Here is a 16,952-nt window from a genome sequence, read left to right as displayed (position 1 = left end):
CATCTCCTCGGCCCCATCCCCCCCTTCTGTGCTCCCCAAAACGCTGCTTTTCAGGGCCCCCACTGAAACTGCCTGCAGGCGCCTCCACCCCTGCAGCCTCATTTGTCGGGCCATAAAAAAATGAATAATCGCTGGAAATAAATGGGCATTAAAAAGAAAAAAAACCAACACACGAGCAGCAAAAGAGCCATGCTTTTAGCCAATCAATTAAAAGGCATAGCGAGGGGATTAGCTCACTGAAATATCAATTTTTAATAAGGTTGTGTCTGAGCTCCTCCAAAGCCCCGTGAGGCCCTGCTCAGTGGGGGATGGGCTGCAGGGGCTTGGGCTGGGGTGGTCAGCACCCAGGGGTGAGCACCCCCGCACCCACGGGCCAGCACCTCTGCCTGCCCGCTGCAGCCCTGCAGAAACAGGCCCCTCTGCAGCCACAGCGTCACCAGCCGCCCCCCAGCCCCGCTTCTCTGGCAGAGTCACAGGTTTTACCCGAGCTGGGCTCGTCCCCGGCGTGGGGGCAGCGATGGCAGCGGGGTGACACCACAGCCATGCAGCCAGCCCCCTGTGCAGCTTGCAGAGTAAATGCTGTTTCTCCCCAGTGTTGTCCCTTCCATCCTTGCTCCCACGTGGAGACAAACCAGCATCTCAAGCCACTGCCAGAGCCTGGGCCCCTCTGGGCTCTGTATTTATAATAAAAAAATTCATATACAAATACATACATATATATAATATATATATATAAAAAAAAGTGGGCAGGAGAGTGTGGCCGGTTACAGGGCCTGGTGCCCCTCTCTGCCCTGCGCTTCCTCCTCCTGGGCTGCTCAATGATGCCAGCTTTCGTGGCCACATCTGTGTCCCAGGAGATGCTGGTGGCCGAGGGGCACTGGATACTGTCCAAGAGGCAGCGGGCTTGGAGCATCCCTGGGCAAAGTCCTCCCCACCACTCTGTGCCCCAGGCTCCCCATCTACAGGAGGGTCACCATGTGGCTGGGTCCCGCGGTGACAGGCACTTGTGGGCAGAGGACCACCGTGGGACGTCCCCGTGGTGGTGGCACCTGGCCCTGGGCTCTAGGGCACCTGGATCTGCAGGTCCTCATCCTCGTCGGGGTCGCTGGTGCCATCCCCGGCGTCATCGGGGCTGAAGCGGGCACTGCGCATCTTGCTGAAAAGCGGGGCGCTCTGCTGCCGCCGCAGCCTGCCAAGGGAGAGCTGCCAGGGTGGGGGGCGGCGGGGCGCAGCCCTGGGGGGATGCCAAAGCCAAGCCTGTCCCCCTGCACCCCTACAGCATGACTGCACCCTGGTGGGACCCCATTTCTGCAGCTCCCACTAAGCTCTGGGTGCAGGACCAGCCCCCCCAGCCAGGGGCCAACCCTCTGGTGTGGGGCTGGGGACCCCAAACGATGCTCAGCACAAGAGGGCATCAGCTTAAACCCTCCAGGGCCGAACACCGCCACGCCGAGCATCTCAGACCCAGCCGAGAGTGCAGTGCAGGGAGAAGTTGTCCCCCTGAAATGGGGATCCCCCTGCAAATAAAACAAGAGTCCCCATTCCTGGGAGCCTGCGGTGGTTTTAGCTCCTCACTCGCCCTTGCATGAAAGTTCAATGAAAATTTATGAAGCAAATATGAAACCAAAAGGCCCAGGACCTGGTCAGATCCAACCAGTTTGCAGCATTTTACTGGAAAGCATGAATTATTTAAGAACATGCACATGGGGAGGCTGGAGAGGGTGAAGAAGAAGCCTCCATTATTCCTCCATGATTTAATGAATATGTCCCAATAAAATAAAGAAAGATGATAAACACAACCCTCCCAGCGCCTCCCGGAGACGTGGCATTGATCTCTCACAGCCACTTCAGCTCTTTACTGCTAGAGATGAAGTGAGGCTCGGGAAAGTTTTTAAGGGCAATAAAACCCACCTCTCATCTCCCCAAACTGGCGTGGGAACCTCAGAGCTTGCCCTGGCCCCGTTTACTGGCAGGTGAAACTGGGCTGTACTGGTCTGCAGGCTGGTTGAACTGGGAGGTGAATGCCATCCAGCCTGCAGTGGGGTGAAGGCTGCCCCACGGGTGGCTGCACCCTGCCCGCCGAGGATGTCTGAGGCACTTTGGCCATGCTTAGCCCAGGGTTCAACCGGGCAAATGCTGGCTGAGGGGTGGTGGCAGGGAGAACGTCATCTCACCCATGGGTCCTTGCTGGTCCCCACTGTGGCCCACCCTGGTCCCCCACTCACCGCGACTGCAGATGCTCCAGCTGCACCTGGAAGCTCTCACTCTGCTCCGTCTGCTCATCTAGCGACCGCTGCAGCTTCCGTGTCTGGTTGTGGGCTTCATCCAGCTGCAGGTGGGATGGGAAGGGACGAGGCTGTTGGCAGTCACAGGGGGCATGGAGCTGCCCACCCCAACTCTCTGCACCAGCACAAGCTTCCCTACCTCGTCCTCCGCTTGGGCCAGCTCCTTCTTCAGCTCCTCCACCCTCAGGCGCAGCTTCTTCACCTCGCCCTCATGCTGTTCCACGCGACGGTTGGCATGAGCCAGCTCGGCCATCTTCTCCTGGTACTGCTTCTTCAGCTTGGTATGGATGTGCTTCAGGTCAGCCAGCTCCTGCAGTGGGCACGGGGTGGGGGGCTGAGAGGGGCTGAGAGCCATCCCATGCTGCGAGTGCCCCCATCTCCCTCCCCAGGGACCCCTCCCAGTGCCCCACCGCATGACAGAGGAGCTGGTGGAGCAAGGATGGGGGTCACTACCGCCCCTTAGACAAAGGGTGGTGGCAGAGTCAGGGCTTGAGGAGGTCCTGGGGGATGCCAAGCCACCACGGAAACGGCAGGGTCACCCAGGGAGCGGGTGGCAGGGCATGGGACCACCTCCATGGCACCTTGTTCTTCTCGAAGAGCTCAGCCTGGATGGTTTTGAGGTCGGTGTCCAGGGTGCTGGCCGTCTGGCGCCGCTTGCGAGCCAGCACCTCCTCCAGGTCCTCAATCTGTGCCCGCAGCTTCTTGTTCTCCCGTTCCAAGTTGAGCTTCTCCGTCTCCAGCCGCTCCCGCCGGCCCCACTCGGCTGCATTCTCTGCCTGCAGCCGCTCCATCTGGGACAGGGACACGGGATGGCCAGGGGCAGCAGGGACTCCCCTCGCTGTCCCCTTCAGCCCCTACACTGGGATTCAGCTCACCTCCGCGCGCAGCTCGGCCAGCTTCTTGTCCATGCTGGAGCGAGCGCCCAGCTCGTCCTCCAGGTCCTCGGAGATGCGCCCCAGCTCGTCCTGGTGGATCTCCTTCAGGATGTTGAGCTGGGGACACACACACAGAGCACCCAAGATGGCAGCAAGCACCCATCTTGTGCCACTCAAGTCCTGCCTGCACTCGTCCACCCATCCTCTGTGGATGGACTGACTGGCTCAAGAGCGTTAATTAAGACCCTTAATGAACACCCCAGAGTTGGGGAGGTGGCTGTGGATCACCATGTCCAACCACTGGGACATGCCACCTTCTGGGGGACAGGCCACCCACCAGGGCACCCCTGCTCCCTTCACTCACCTGCTTCATCACCTCCTGCTTGTTCTTGTTGAGCTCCTCGTATTTGATCTTCCACTGGCTGAGCTCACCCTCCAGCTTCTCGATGCTCTTGCTGAGCGCCAGCTTATCCCTGGGGAGAGGCAATGCTGGTGACAGCTGGCAGGACCCCATGGGACATCCCATCCTGGTGGGGACCAGTCTGGCCTTGGCTGGTGCCCCATGAGGATGATACCCCAAGCACTCACTCCCGCTCCTTGAGCAGCACTTTTTGGGACTCATCCAGCCGCAGCTTGAGGGCAGTGACTTTGGTGGCGTCCTCCTCCACGACGCTGACATCGTCCCAGAGCAGGCGGCTGCGTTCCTGGCGGGAGAAAGAGGCCCGGGGCCCCCGCTGCTCCCAGCTCTCGTCCTGCTTGCTCGTCAAGATGTTTTCCATCAACTCCTGCTCCTGTGGCGCCGTGGGTGGCCCAGCAAAGGGGAGAGGGTGAGGGGGCAGCCCAGGCTTCCCACCCCCTACAGCACCCGACCTTCACCCTGTAACAAAGCCAGACCTAGCAGCATCCCTCCCTCCGGTCCCCAGGGACCCCCTGAGGCTGACGGAGAGGGACCCACCCTCCCAGGGGAGCTTCCATTCACCACCACGCTCTGCTGCCGGCTCCCTGCCTCCCTGCAAATCTGGGATGGATAATACCGATTTATTACGCTAACCTTGCTGCGACCACCATGCGGGTGATCTTCTACCAGGCTCCACAAGCGCATGGTAAATGAGCTGCAGGGGTTTTCTGGGGACAGGACATCCCCAGGGACCAAGCAGGGAGCCCGCAGGGCATGCTCAGATTAGTCTCAGATTTGCCACTCAGCAGCTCTGCCATCGGTGGACTGAACCAGCGCGGCGCGGCACCCTGAGCAGCAACATCTGTGTCGTGACAGAGCCAACAGCAGCAGAGAAGGGAGCACAGCAGCTGGGAGCAGCTCTGGGGAGTCTCTCGTGCCCCCTCCTTCCTCCTCCCTTCAGCACAGACGTCCGCCAGAAGCCCATACGGACACTCTGGCATCGGAGTCGTTGCTAGCAAGACGCCACCAGTGCTGCTGAAGCCACTGTCCCCTAAAGTGGCACAGGCTTCTGCCTAACGCCTCCAAAGGGAAAGCCCTGAGAAAGGGACCAGAGCCAGCACCAAGGTGATCTCGCTGCATAGGGCTATGAGTGTCCTGGACCCCCCCCATGACACTGCTCTTGAGAGGGGTCTGAGCCCCTCCGCTGCTCCAAGGGATCTGCCGCACGCTGCCCACCTCTGTGGGCAGGGAGTGGCCCCATGGGCATGGCAGGCAGTGGTAGCTTGGGGGTGCATGAGGGGAGCTGCTGGGGGTCAGGAGACCCCCCCCACAGCACCCAGTCACCCTCTCACCTTGGCTTTTTGGGGTGCCTCAGCCCCCACATCCCGCACAGGCTCATGCTCAGGGTCAGCTTCTCCCTCTGCCCCGTCGGCAGCAGGTGGGCTGCAGGTGCCGTGCCGGCCGTGGAGCCGTGCCTGTGGCCGTGCTGGTGGCGGGCGCTCCTCCGGCCGGTCACGGTCACGGTCGCGGCGCAGGCCAGCCAGCTCCTTGGTGAGGGCCTCCAGGCGATGCCGCAGCTGCCGCACCTCCTCGCGGGCACGGTTGCGCTCAGCCCGCACCTTGCTCCACTTCTCCCGCCAGTTGGCCGTGCAGTCCGACCACCACCGCATCGTCTTCTCCATCTGGGCCGCCCGCGCCCGCGCCTCCTCCAGCTCCCGCAGCCGCAGCTCCTCACGCCCTTCCCAGTCCCCTTCCAGCAACGCCGGGGGGGGCCCGGGCGATGGCGTCCCGCTGGGGGGGGACGGGGAGGGCTCGGGGGCCAGCAGGGCCAGCAGCGAGCCCCCCGGCAGCGGCGGGGAGCCAGCCAGGCGCGAGGCCCCACTCTGGCTCATGGTGGGTGTCCCCTAGGGCATGGCCGGCACTGTTGGGGTGGCACCTCCACCTGGGGACCTGTGGGAGAGAGAAGGGGTCAGGGCAGCCCAGGGGGCTGCAGGAGGCGGCTGTGGGGCTGGGAGGGAAGGCGAGCACAGTCCCTGGTTTCGGGGGGCAGCACGCTGAGCGATGAGGTCCCAGCACAGACCCTGGTGATGGCCCAAGCAAGGAGCTGAGTGATGGCTCCCACCACGTCCCCAGCGAGGACCCTGGTGGGGTTTCCAGTGGGGATCCCTGTGAGGTCCCTGGTGATGGCCCCAGCAGGGTCACCAGCAGAGGCCATGGTGAGGTCCCCAGCAAGGACCACAGCCTCCTGCCCGGCCACCAGCACCCTGTCCCAGTCTGGCACTGCAGCAGGCACCTGCCTGACCTGGGGCACTTCAGCCAGCGCACTGGAGGCAATGTCTTAACATCATCTGGGTGATGTTACCCACACGAGGTCATCTGGATGACATCACCTGTGGGCCTCTAAGAGTGTTCCTGGTGCTGTGGTGGGGTTGGGGGTACCCCGGCTGCACCCCAGCAGCTCCAGCGAGGGTCACGGCCCTGACTGGGAACCAGCAAGGCAGGAGCAGCTACAGCGCTGCTGGGCATGCATGGCAGCAGGATGCGTGCCAGGGTGGGATGCATGCCGGGATGGGGATGCGTGCTGGAGTGGGATGCGTGTTGGGGTGGGATGGGGATGTGTGCCGGGACAGGATGCATGTTAGGGCGGGATGCATGCTGGGGCCAGATGTGTGCCAGGGTGGGATGCATGTCGGGGTGGGATGCGTGCTGGGGCAGGATGAGTGCCGGGGCATCCGGCCGCACTCTCCAGTGACGCCACAACAAAGGGCCAGTGCTGGCCGCCTACGTCCCGGCACGGCCCTCACGGCCCGGCTTGGCCAGGGAAAAACCGCCCCGGGAAACCGTAATGGGCGGCTGCTGCGCGCCCTAATGGGATAAGTGCAGGGGCCGCGCCACAGCCCCCCCGCAGGCGCAGCCCTGACCTGCCGCCAGACCCGGCTGGGCCGGGAGGGCCGGTGCGGGAGCGGCGGGAGCAGCAGCCGCTGGCGGCGGAGCGCTTGGCCCGGGGAGGGGAATCCGCCTCCCTGACGGTACGTGCGGAAACGGTGAATCGGTCACCGCCGAGGCCGGCCCCGGCCTGCGCCCTCCTGCTGCCGGCGCGGCGGCTGCCGCGGGGGGAGCCCCGGGCCCGGCGGCATCAGCCCCGGCAGAGCCCCGGCCGCTGGGCAGCGTCCACCGCGGAGCGCCCGCGGGAGCGCAACGCCCGTGCGATGCCCACGGGAGCACCCGCCGCCCCGCAGCGCCGGCACCGGAGCGGCACCCGCGGGGCGCACGCACGGGCCGGGGGCACCCCGGGGTGCTCGCGGGGAGCACGCGTGGGGCGCCGGCACCCGCACGGCCCGCGGGAGCGCGCGTGGCTCGCGGCAGCCCACGGACGCCGCGGCGCGCGCCCCGGCCCGTCCCGGCCTCCCGGCGGGGGCGGCACCGCCCGCCCCCCGCGCCTCCCCATTGGCTGCGGACGCCGCCACTCCGCCGCCAGCGGTGACGCGGCCCGGCCCGCGGGAGCCGCCGCATTCCTCCGCGCCCGGCCCGCCCGGCCCGGCCCGGCCGGTACCGCCTGGCGCCGCTGGGCCCGGTTCGGCTCGGTCTGGCATCGCCCGGCTCGGCTCGGCTCCGCCCGGCTCGGCTTGGCTCCGCCTGGCCCCGCCCGGTCCGGCCCGGCGCGGACCCCCCCCACCCCAAAGTTTGCCGCAAGTTTCCCGCCGCCGCGGCAGCGCCGGTGCCGCCGCCCGCCCGCCCGCCCGCCCGGCCCGGCCCGGCCCTGCCCTGCCCGGCCCGGCTCGGCCCGGCCCCTCACCCGTGTCGGCGCGGCTGCGGTGCGGGAGCCAGCGCGGGCCGGGGCGCTGCCGGCCGAGTCTCCTCCTCCTCCCCCTCCTCCTCCTCCTTCCCCCCGCTCCCGCCCCCCGCCCGCGCCCGGGGGGCCGGTCCCGCCGCCGGAGCCCGGCCCGTGCCCGCGGGTGCGCGTCCTGCCGCCGCGTGGGCATCCGCGCTGCTTTTGGCACGGGGGGGAGGGGTGTCGCTCGTGTGCGCGTGCTTGCACGCGTGGGTCTCCGCGCGGTTACACTCGTGGGGCCTTTACACGGCTGCTTGCACTTGGGGGGCCGTGCACGGCAATGCGTGCCCATGTTGTGCGTGGGTGCACACTGGCGCGCTTGCACACGTGTGCAGGCGGGTGTTCGCCCACGAGGGAGCTCGCTCGCGAGTGTTTCTGCAGGTGTTTGTACGTGTAGGTGGGTCGCACAGAAGTGTCTGCACCGAGGAGTCCATGGGCAGCAATGCCTGCACACGGACGTGCACGGGTGTTTGTACAGGCTGTGCACACCAGCACGCTGGCACACGAGTGTGTTGCACGCTGCTGCTTGGACGCAAGAGGTTGCACGCTGCCATTGGCATGCGGTTGCTGCTGCTCATGGGTGCTTGCCGACATGCACAAGAGCTCCCTGGTGGGGTATTTGCACACGTGAGCATGGTGCACGGAGAGGCTTGCACAGACACGTGCTCACACACATCTGCGTGGCATTTGCATGCAGGAATGCTGGCGCACAAGTGTGATGCACGTGGGGCTGCAGCTGCCAGACTTCAGCTTGGCCGTCAGCTTCTTTCCAGCCTGGGCCCCATCAGGGTGGCTGCACCGGAGCAGGCCTGACACTTTTTCCCTGTGGTTCTGCCTGCTCCCGCAGGATTTGCATTGCTTTGCTCCAAATCCATGAGTCGGACATTGCGGCTTTGCAGGGGACCTGGCAGGGATGGGACATCCCCACCTGAGTGTCCCCATGGGTAAGTGTCCCCCAGCCAGCCACACGGCACTGTCCACCTCATCCCCACACATCCCGGTGCTGGCTCCTGACCAAGCAGCAAAGCCCCAAACCACCATTTTCTCCCAGTAGTTTTCCCTTTGCTGAATGCTTTTCAGCCAAAAAAATGGGAAATACAAGCGGCCAAGAGGATTTGTGTCCCACAGGAGGTGGAGATGATGCCATAGGACACTGAGACCCTTTTCTCCCCCAGCATCTACCAAAGCAGGGAAAAAGAAAACAAATTAAAGCAAAACTTCAAATGCCCCTGCGTGTTCTTTCCAAGCCCGGTATTCCTCTGCTGGAAATGACCGCAAAAAGCTGGAGGCAGGGGATGCTTTGCTCTCCCACGCCCCTATCCCTGCATTTTGCGCCAGGGAAGCCTGAACCAGCAGCGTCACTTGCAGCCGCAAAGCGATTCTGCAGGTGGTTTGGCCAGAGCTGCCGGTGTGTGCTGGCGCGTTGGGGTTTTAACCCACTCCCGGCACTAAAACCAGGCTTTGAAAGCCGGCAGTTTTTTCAGGTGTCTTTACTCTTTGTTTAAATGTGCACATCTTGGTGACACCAGCAGGTTCGAGGGTGCGTTGCAGCATCCTGGGATCTGTGGGTTCTGCCCTTGCAAAAATCAAACCACCTTGGTCCAGAGCATGTCACCTTAAGGATGTGGACAGTGACCCATCTCTGTGGTCCGTGGACCATCCTCCTGGCACCCTTCTCTGGTTCCAGGTTTCCTGCCTGGCCCAGGGTGCCTGGCCATGCCCAGCAGATCCCCTTAAATCCATCCCCAAAGGGCTCCCATCCTCAGAGTGGGTCGGACAGAAGCAAATGGCTGCCCCACGCTATGAATTGAGACCTGGAGACTCATTGCATGAGTGGCTGCAGGCACTGGGCAGGCACAGGGTGGCATGGCTGCTCTGGGGCAGGCACCAGCATGGCCAAGCTGTCCCTGCTCCCCTGCCTCTGCATGCAGCCACATCCCTGCAGCTGGGCCCAGCAGACCCTGGTGCAGAAGGTGAAGCTTTTTGGGGCAAATGTAACCATCTGGGGGCAGGGGGGAAAGATGACCTTTTTTTCCTTCTGCTGGGCCGGCTGGCATCACTGGGGAGCTGTGCTGTCGTGGCTGGTGATGGCATGGAGGATGCCAGCTCCATCCTGGCAGTAGCATCAAACGGTAGTATCACAGAATATCTCAAGTTGGAAGGGACCCATAATGATCAATGAGATGCGTTGCCCAGATGCTCCTTTGAACTCCGCCAGGCTTGGTGCCATGACCAGAGGTTCCAGGGACCAACCACCCTCTCAGTGAAGAACCTTTTCCTAATGGCAAACATGAACTTCTCCTGACACAGCTCCGCTCCATTTCCTTGTGTCCTGTTGCTGGTCACGGGAGAGAGGAGACCAGCACCTCCCATCTGCTGCCCCCCTTGAAGAAGCCGTAAATTGCGACGGGGTCACACCTCAGCGATGAGGGCACCCCTCAGCCTCTCTTCTTCAAGCTGAACAAGCCCAGTGACCTCAACTGCTCCTCTAAGACCCTTCACCGCCTTGGTTGCCCTGCCCCGGACACGTGCACATAGTTTGATGGCCTTATTGTGAGGCACCCAAACAGCACGCAGAACCCGAGGTGGGGTGCGGCAGGGAGGTGCGGAGTGGGACAGTCACGTCCCTTGACCAGCTCGCTGTGCTGTGCTGTGCTTGATGCCCACCAGGACACAGCTGGCCCTTTTGGCTGCCAGGGCGTGCTGCTGACTCATATTCAACTTGCCATCAACCCAGAACCCCAGAGCTATTTCCATGGGGCTGCTCACCAGCCTCTCATCCCCCAGTTTGTACAGGTAACCAGGGCTACCTCATCCCATTGGGTCCTGTAGAGTCATGCACATCCAGCTGGAGCAGTGACTCTCAAACAAGTTCAGGGGCAGCTGGGAGTTTATCATCCCCCCCAGTCATGGTCTATCAACCCTGGGACCACCAGAGCCCATCATTGGTGTTGAAGATGGAGGTGAAGAGGGCATTAAACATCTCTGCTTTATCTGGGTCCCTATTCGTGAGGAGACTGACCTCTTCAAGCAATAGAGTGATGTTATCTCCAATCCTTCTGTTGCTATTAACATATTTTAAACAGCTTTTTTTGTTGTCCTTCACAGCACTGGCCAGCTTGAATGCTAATTGAGCTTTGGCCGCATGAATTTTCTCCCTACAGTAGCAAAGAGCATCCCTGTAGTCCTTCTGTGCCACCTGTCCTTGCTCCCAACATCCGCACACTCTCCTTTTCTACCTGAGTCCCAGCAGCTGATCCCTGCTCCGCCACACTGCCCTTCTGCCCTGCTGGCTGGACCTCCCACACCTGCCAAAACGTGAAGTGCTGCTCCAGACCTGGTGGCCCCGCTACAGTGCCAGTGCTGCCCAGCATGGGAGAGCAGGGGCTCCTGATGAGCCGGTGGCAGGGATAAGCTCATTAGAGACCGAAGGCTGATTATATCAGACATGCCTGGGAAGCAGGTTGCCTTTGTGCCACACCAAATTGCAGCCATCTGCCACGTCCTTGGGGTGCCAGGGATGCTCCCTCTCTGCCCTGGTCCCTTGCCAGGCTGTGAAAAAGAGAAAGCAAAAGGAAATTTAAAAGCTCTCTTGATTTAATCTGCTCATCTGCATATGAGCACTTCCTTTTCTGTCACCCCAACTGCTGCACAGGCAGAGCCAGAGCAGCCGATCCCACTGTGGTGCTGCCAACGCCAGAACTGCCCCGTGCCCAAGGTAGGGGCTTTCCTGGGGCGAGGGAGGGATGCAGGGGGCTGGCGTGGCGCTAGGGGCTTACCAGGGCACCAGGCTGCTCCCACAAAGGCAAAACCCACCTGAAGTGACCCCCATGCCCTGCAAGGGTGCGATGCCCTCGTTGGCTTGGTTGCAAAACAACCTAAGGGGGACGCGGTGGCTGTCCCTCGCTGGGGGTCAGAGGGCAGCTGTGCAGGCAGCTGCTCAATGTGCTGCCCACTGCACTGCTGCTCCTGCCCTGGGAGGCTCCAGCTGCTCTGGCATCACCAGCTTCAGCGCCTCAAAGCATCGATCCCATTGCTGCATCCACAGTAAAGTCACTTGCGCACCTGCAAGTGCACCTGCAGGATTGCACCCTGGCACCGCTGGACCCACAGCCTCTCTTCCCTGGCTGCTTTTGGTGCCAGCAGTGTTACCATGGCCGGTGTTGCTGTGCGTAGCACCGGTGCGGTCTTACAAGGGATGCAAATCTTGCTACCAGCCACCTTCCCCCAAGCCTGTGCCAGGGACGCTTCCTTCCTCCCCAGCTTGGTGCTGGCCCCCCGCCAGCAAGCCCAGGCAGAGCACGCTGCTGGCCCTTCTGGCTTGCAGGCTGCTCGCTGGGGATTTGCAGCCACGGGCTGGGATGGCAGCAAGGGCTGAGTCTTGTCCCTGGCGGCTTTACAACCTTAACGGTAAAACGGATGCAAAGGGCACCTTGCACCCTGGTCGCTGTGGCAGACAGCCACCCTCTCGTCATCCTGCCACTAGCACAGCCACTTCATGCTTCTGGGGTGGGGCTTTGCTGCTGCAGTGGCCTTGGTGGGGCTCGGATGCTGGGGTGTTGGGAAGCTGCCGGGACCCTGTCTTTGTCCTGCAGCTGGCATGTGGGAAAGGGCCAAGGTCCCAGGGGATGTGTGTGTGTGTTGTAGGGGTGTCCAGGGAGCTGCCCCAGTCCTGGGTGCATCTTGCAGGAGAGAGCCATGGTGATGCCCACCCCACTGCTCACTGCCCTAGTCCTCTGCCTCGCTGCCGGCATCCTGCAGGCTCAAGATAGGGATGTCTCCCATCCCAGCGCTGGGCTGGGTGCTTTGGGGGGTCATTCAGGGCTCCCCAGGCTGGCACAGGATGGGGAGTGGGGCAGGGTGCCATATGCTGAGGCTCAGCTCCCAAAACAGCTCTGTCAGAGCTGATGGAGACAATGGAGATAGAGAGAGAGCTGGACACTCTGGAGGAGGAGCTGCAGCAGGGCTGCAGCAGAGCCCACCGTGCCAGGAAGAGGTGAGGGCTGGCTCCTACCCCGCTGTCCCCTGGACCCTCCACAACCCCCAGACCCACAGAGTCTGGATGCTGCTGCACCCTGCCCTGAACACCCTCCCTGTGCAGGTTAAACCGGCTGGAGAAGCTGACCAGCTGGGGGAAGCACAACTTCACGGGCAGCATGATTGAGGCCTACGTGTTCAAGTTCATGACCGAGCACTTCAGAGGGTTAAATCTCAGCAGCAGGATGGTTGGTGCCCCCACACTGCTGGGGGTGTTCCCAGGGGATGCCCGTACCCCCAGCCCCCTCTGTCCCTCCACCCCCAGTGGGAGGTGCCAGGGGGTGCTGAGGTGGCTGACACTTGCCCATACTGGGTTTCCGTCATCCTCCAAGGATGCTTTATGTCAGCAAAGCCCTCAGAGACACGGCTCTGCTGGGGTGTTACAGGCAACTGTGGCTTCAGGTTCCCAGCGCCGTCACTGGGATAAAGCTGGGGGTTTCTAAAGCTGGGGGGCGGGCTGTGTGTGTTCTGCAGCTGAGAGCCAGGATTTCCATCCTGAAGCTCTTGTGATTTATGAAAAGGGAAGCCCTGTCTTCCACTTCCCTGCGGTGGCAAGGGAGAGTGAAACCGTGGTGGGAAATGTGCGGGGTGACTTCTGTGTCCTGGTGCAAGGGGCTTGCACGGTGGCACCACAGCACTTCCCCCGGCCATGGGGCTGCCCTGCTGGGGACACCTGACCACTCAGCCCTGAGGCTCCTATCTGCAGGACAAGGCAGGTTTTGCTGGCAGGGGTGCCTGCCTGCCAGCTGGGACCCCCCAGTCGGGATCTGGGAGCAGAGACTGTCCAAGGGAGCCTGCCAAGGTGTGAAATCCCATGGGAAAAGCATCTGACATGATGCCATCTGCCCCATGCGGGGCCGGTGGGACAGGTGTGCCCATGCATGGGTGAGAGACCCCACCCACCCACGGTCCCCCACGTGCTACGGGTTGGGAGAGCTCTGAAGCTGAGATGGGAGCAGTGCCATATTTGCGTGTCCACAGGCACCAAGGCAGAGCTGGAGCTGCTGCTGGGGCTGGGGGATGCTGCAGGGCCATGCCAGGAACGGGGGTAGCTGTGCTAGGGGCTCAGCCAGGGTAGCACTCTGACGCCCCCGAAGCCAGCTGAGCACAGGGGTGGATGAACCCATCTCTACCCTGCCCACTGGCACAGGACGTGAAGCTGGGTGGCGTTGGGAGGCTCCGGCATGCTATGAACTTCCCGGTGGAGCTCATGGAGGGCATCCAGGAATGGGGAGCGCAGCAGGAGCTGGTCTGCATCTACATCCACAGCCCCTGCATGTTCCAGGTGAGCTGCAGGTCCTCACATAAGCCCCCTGAGCATCCCCAGCAAGCAGCACACCTGCCCCATCACCCACCCCCTGCTGAGATGCTCAGGATGGGCAGGATGTCCTGGGGACCTGGGACTCTCCCTGCAAGCACCTGACTCTTGCAGGACACCAACAACAGCTCTGTGTTGAACAACGACGTGCTAGGAGCCTTCCTGCAGAGCAGGCGTGTGGCTGGGCTCAGCCATCCTGTGGAGATCCAGTTCTGGCATGACATGATGCTGGTGAGCAGGACTCCACTGCAAGCACAAGCTGGAGGTCCCCAGCACCAGCATTTCCCCTAGTGTTGGGGAAAAAGAGAAAGTGTCTCCTCTCTGCATTGGGACCAGGGGTTTCTGGGGTCCCCAGCGTGCAGGGAGGGTCCTCAGATCTCCCCTTCTGTCCCCTTTCTACTAGGATGCCTCCAACGCCACCTGCGTATTCTGGCTGCCTGGAGCTGGTAAGTGTGTCCATGGCCAGGACAGGGGCAATGCCAGCTCGGTGCCACCCTGAAGGCATTGCCTGTCCACCTCCTGGGCAACCCTGGCAGGCCTCAGTGTCCCCTCAATGTCCCCATGCCCTGGCTGCTGTGCCAGCCTCCGATGGTGGCTCTCTGGCAGATGCGGGCAGCACAGGCAACTGGAGCACGGAGGGCTGCAAGACCACGCACAGGGAGGGCACCGTTATTTGCCACTGCGACCACCTCACCTACTTCGCCGTCCTGCTGGTTCACAGTCCTCCTTCCTCCTTGCCTCTTCCTCCTTTCTCTTTCTTCCTTCCCTATTTCCCTCCTTCCCACTTCCTTCTTCCCTTCTTCTCCTTCCCTCCTTCCCTCTTCCTTTCCCCTTCCTTCCATCCTTCTTCCTCTTTCCTGGAGATGGGGGGGGTGGGGGTGTACAGGGTGTACAAAAGGGTACAGGCTGTATGGGGGGGGTCCTGCAGGACAGAGTGGCTGGGGCGGGGAGGTTTGCAAGCCCCCTGCTCCCTTTCCTAGCAGGTGGGTGCTGCCACGGATGCTGCCCTGGCTCAGCCCTCCTTCCCTGCTCTCAGCAGCTCCCAGCGGGCGCCCTGAGCCCGGCTCAGCTGGCATCACTCACCCACATCAGCACCATCGGCTGCTCCCTCTCAGCTGCTGCCACCCTCTGCACCTTTCTGCTCTGCTGCTTCTCCAGGTAGAGCCATGCTGTGCCATTCCGTGCTGTGCATGCCATGTAGGGCTGTGCCACGCAACCCATGCCATGCCATGCTGTGCCATGCTTTGCCATGCCATGCCAGCGAGCACCCACCAGCACCCCCTGCCCTCCCCCCTCTTACAGGCAGCAGCTGAGGGACAGCACGGCCAGGATCCACATGCACCTCCTGGCCGCGCTGCTCCTGCTCAACTGCAGCTTCCTGCTGAGCGTGCCGCTGGCTGCTGGCTCCGAGGGGCTCTGCCAGGTCACCGCTGCCCTGCTGCATGCCAGCCTGCTCTGTGCCCTGGCGTGGATGGGTGCTGAAGCCTTCCACCTCCTCCTCCTCGTCATCAAGGTCTACAACATCTACATCCAGCACTACCTCCTCAAGCTCTGCCTCTTCGCTTGGGGTGAGTGGGCACCTGCCCAGCCCTGCCTACCTGTGCCTGCCTGTGGCACAGCCCCTCACAGCCTGTCCCTGCACCCACAGGTCTGCCTGTGCTGGCCGTGGTGGCTGTTTTTGTCTTCAAGGAGATACATATGGGTACCATGTCATCAGCACCCCTGAAAGCTACAGGAACATGACTATGTGAGTGAAGGGGGCTGCCAGCTCCCCTGGGCATCCTGTGGACCCTGGGCACCCCAGGGACAGCATGCACCCTGGGCACCCCAGGGACAGCATAGATTGCAGGCACAGCATGCACCCTGGGCATGCCAGGCACCCTGGGCACATGGGGCACCCCAGGGTATGCATGGCGCCAGCAGGAGCTAGTCGTAGCTCTGCTGAGTGCCACTTTTCGGTGAGCTTGGCTCTGCCAGCTGCCCACCTCCATCTTGCTGCGTGCAGGGCACCTGCTGCCATGCCTATCCTGCACCCAGATCCTTTGCAAGGGTGCTGGCCCTTGTCCCCAGGAAAGTCCTCTTTGCCAGGTGCTGGCTCACCAGCCTGCCAGCCTATTATGCCACCCTCTGCTATGCTGGCCTTATCCTGCTCTTCAACATGCTGGTGCTGGGGAGGGTGCTGATGATACTGCGGAGGATCCGGCGGCAGAAGGGGCAGGCAAGGAAGGACTGGGTGACAGTGCTGGGGCTCACCTGCCTGCTGGGCACCACTTGGGGTCTGGCCTTCTTCAGCTTTGGTGTCTTCTTCGTGCCCCAGCTCTACCTCTTCACCATCCTCAACTCCCTGCAAGGTCAGTGGGGGAGGGGTGTTGGGGGATGGGCACCCTGTGGGTTGGGAGCAGCAGGGTCCTTGTCACCTTCCTGCTCCTCTCAGGGGCTTGGTGCACCCATGGCAGTAACCGCATTTTCACACACACCCCCCCCAGGTCTCTTCATCTGCCTCTGCTACATCACCGTGCACGGCCGGAGCAAGCCGGGCTCCGTCAGCAACACCTCCGGCTGAGGCGCCTCGGCACCGGGGGGGGGGCTGCCAGGGGAGCTCGGGAGCAGCACCTGGGCTGCAAAGCGGGATTTCTGGGTGGGGGGAGCCGCCTGCTGCTGGGGGGCTGTGCCGCTGTGCTCCCCTGGGGACCCGTGCCAGCCCCGGGCACCCTGCGGCTCACAGCCCCTCCACTGACCCACACGGACTTCTGCTGCGCAGGGCAGGCGCGTCTCATTAAAAGTGCTGTTTAATTGCTGATGCGCGTCTCCTCCACCGCTGGAAGAGCAGGGCGGCTTTGGCCGGGTCCCGCAGCCACCCGCTGCCACCTGCCACCCCGGCCCCGCGGCGGGCAGCCACCCGGTCACCCGGTTACCCCGGCCCCGCGGCGGGCGCCACGCGCTGCCCTGGCCTGTCCTTAGCGAAGGTCCCGCTAGATGGCACGAGGGTTTCGAAGATGGTCCCGGCTCCGCGCTGCGCCACGGCAGGGCCGTGCGGTGAGCCGTGCTCGGTAGCGGTGCCGGTGAGCCGTGCCGGTGAGCAGCGCCCGGTACCCGTGCCGGTGAGCCGTGCCGGTGAGCAGCGCCCGGTACCCGTGCCGGTGAGCCGTGCCGGTGAGCAGCGCCCGGTACCCGTGCCGGTGAGCCGTGCCGGTGAGCAGCGCTCGGT

General features: G+C 62.9%; 2 protein-coding genes across 4 annotated transcripts; one reads left to right on the top strand and one right to left on the bottom strand.

Annotated features, from left to right (window-relative positions):
• Nucleotides 1–190: 190 nt before the first annotated feature.
• Nucleotides 191–7,449, bottom strand: CCDC102A (coiled-coil domain containing 102A). 3 transcript variants are annotated; one of them, XM_056360284.1, is made up of 9 exons: nucleotides 7,354–7,449; nucleotides 4,910–5,507; nucleotides 3,749–3,951; nucleotides 3,525–3,633; nucleotides 3,161–3,277; nucleotides 2,867–3,076; nucleotides 2,425–2,595; nucleotides 2,226–2,329; nucleotides 191–674 (listed from the first exon to the last, which is right to left on the bottom strand). In XM_056360284.1, the coding sequence occupies exons 2-9, from the start codon at nucleotides 5,447–5,449 to the stop codon at nucleotides 434–436; spliced, it is 1,695 nt and encodes a 564-aa protein (XP_056216259.1). In that variant the 5' UTR covers nucleotides 5,450–5,507; nucleotides 7,354–7,449; the 3' UTR covers nucleotides 191–433. The 3 variants fall into 3 exon arrangements, with proteins under 3 accessions (XP_056216259.1, XP_056216260.1, XP_056216261.1); XM_056360285.1 differs by having other exon boundaries at nucleotides 652–1,234; XM_056360286.1 differs by having other exon boundaries at nucleotides 652–1,189.
• A 3,526-nt stretch (nucleotides 7,450–10,975) lies between these two features.
• ADGRG5 (adhesion G protein-coupled receptor G5) lies at nucleotides 10,976–16,544 on the top strand. The gene is given in 14 exon segments (XM_056360291.1): nucleotides 10,976–11,107; nucleotides 12,079–12,157; nucleotides 12,283–12,385; nucleotides 12,491–12,614; nucleotides 13,577–13,711; nucleotides 13,859–13,975; nucleotides 14,148–14,190; nucleotides 14,351–14,457; nucleotides 14,784–14,902; nucleotides 15,047–15,312; nucleotides 15,393–15,431; nucleotides 15,434–15,491; nucleotides 15,833–16,095; nucleotides 16,231–16,544. Coding segments are annotated over 14 exon segments (1,632 nt in total). The 5' UTR covers nucleotides 10,976–11,005; the 3' UTR covers nucleotides 16,308–16,544.
• The last annotated feature ends 408 nt before the right edge of the window (nucleotides 16,545–16,952 follow it).

Source organism: Falco biarmicus, chromosome 15 (assembly GCF_023638135.1).
Source record: "Falco biarmicus isolate bFalBia1 chromosome 15, bFalBia1.pri, whole genome shotgun sequence".
NCBI lineage: Eukaryota > Metazoa > Chordata > Aves > Falconiformes > Falconidae > Falco > Falco biarmicus.
Note: the sequence above shows the minus strand (reverse complement) of the source record. Positions and strands in the feature narration are given on the sequence as shown.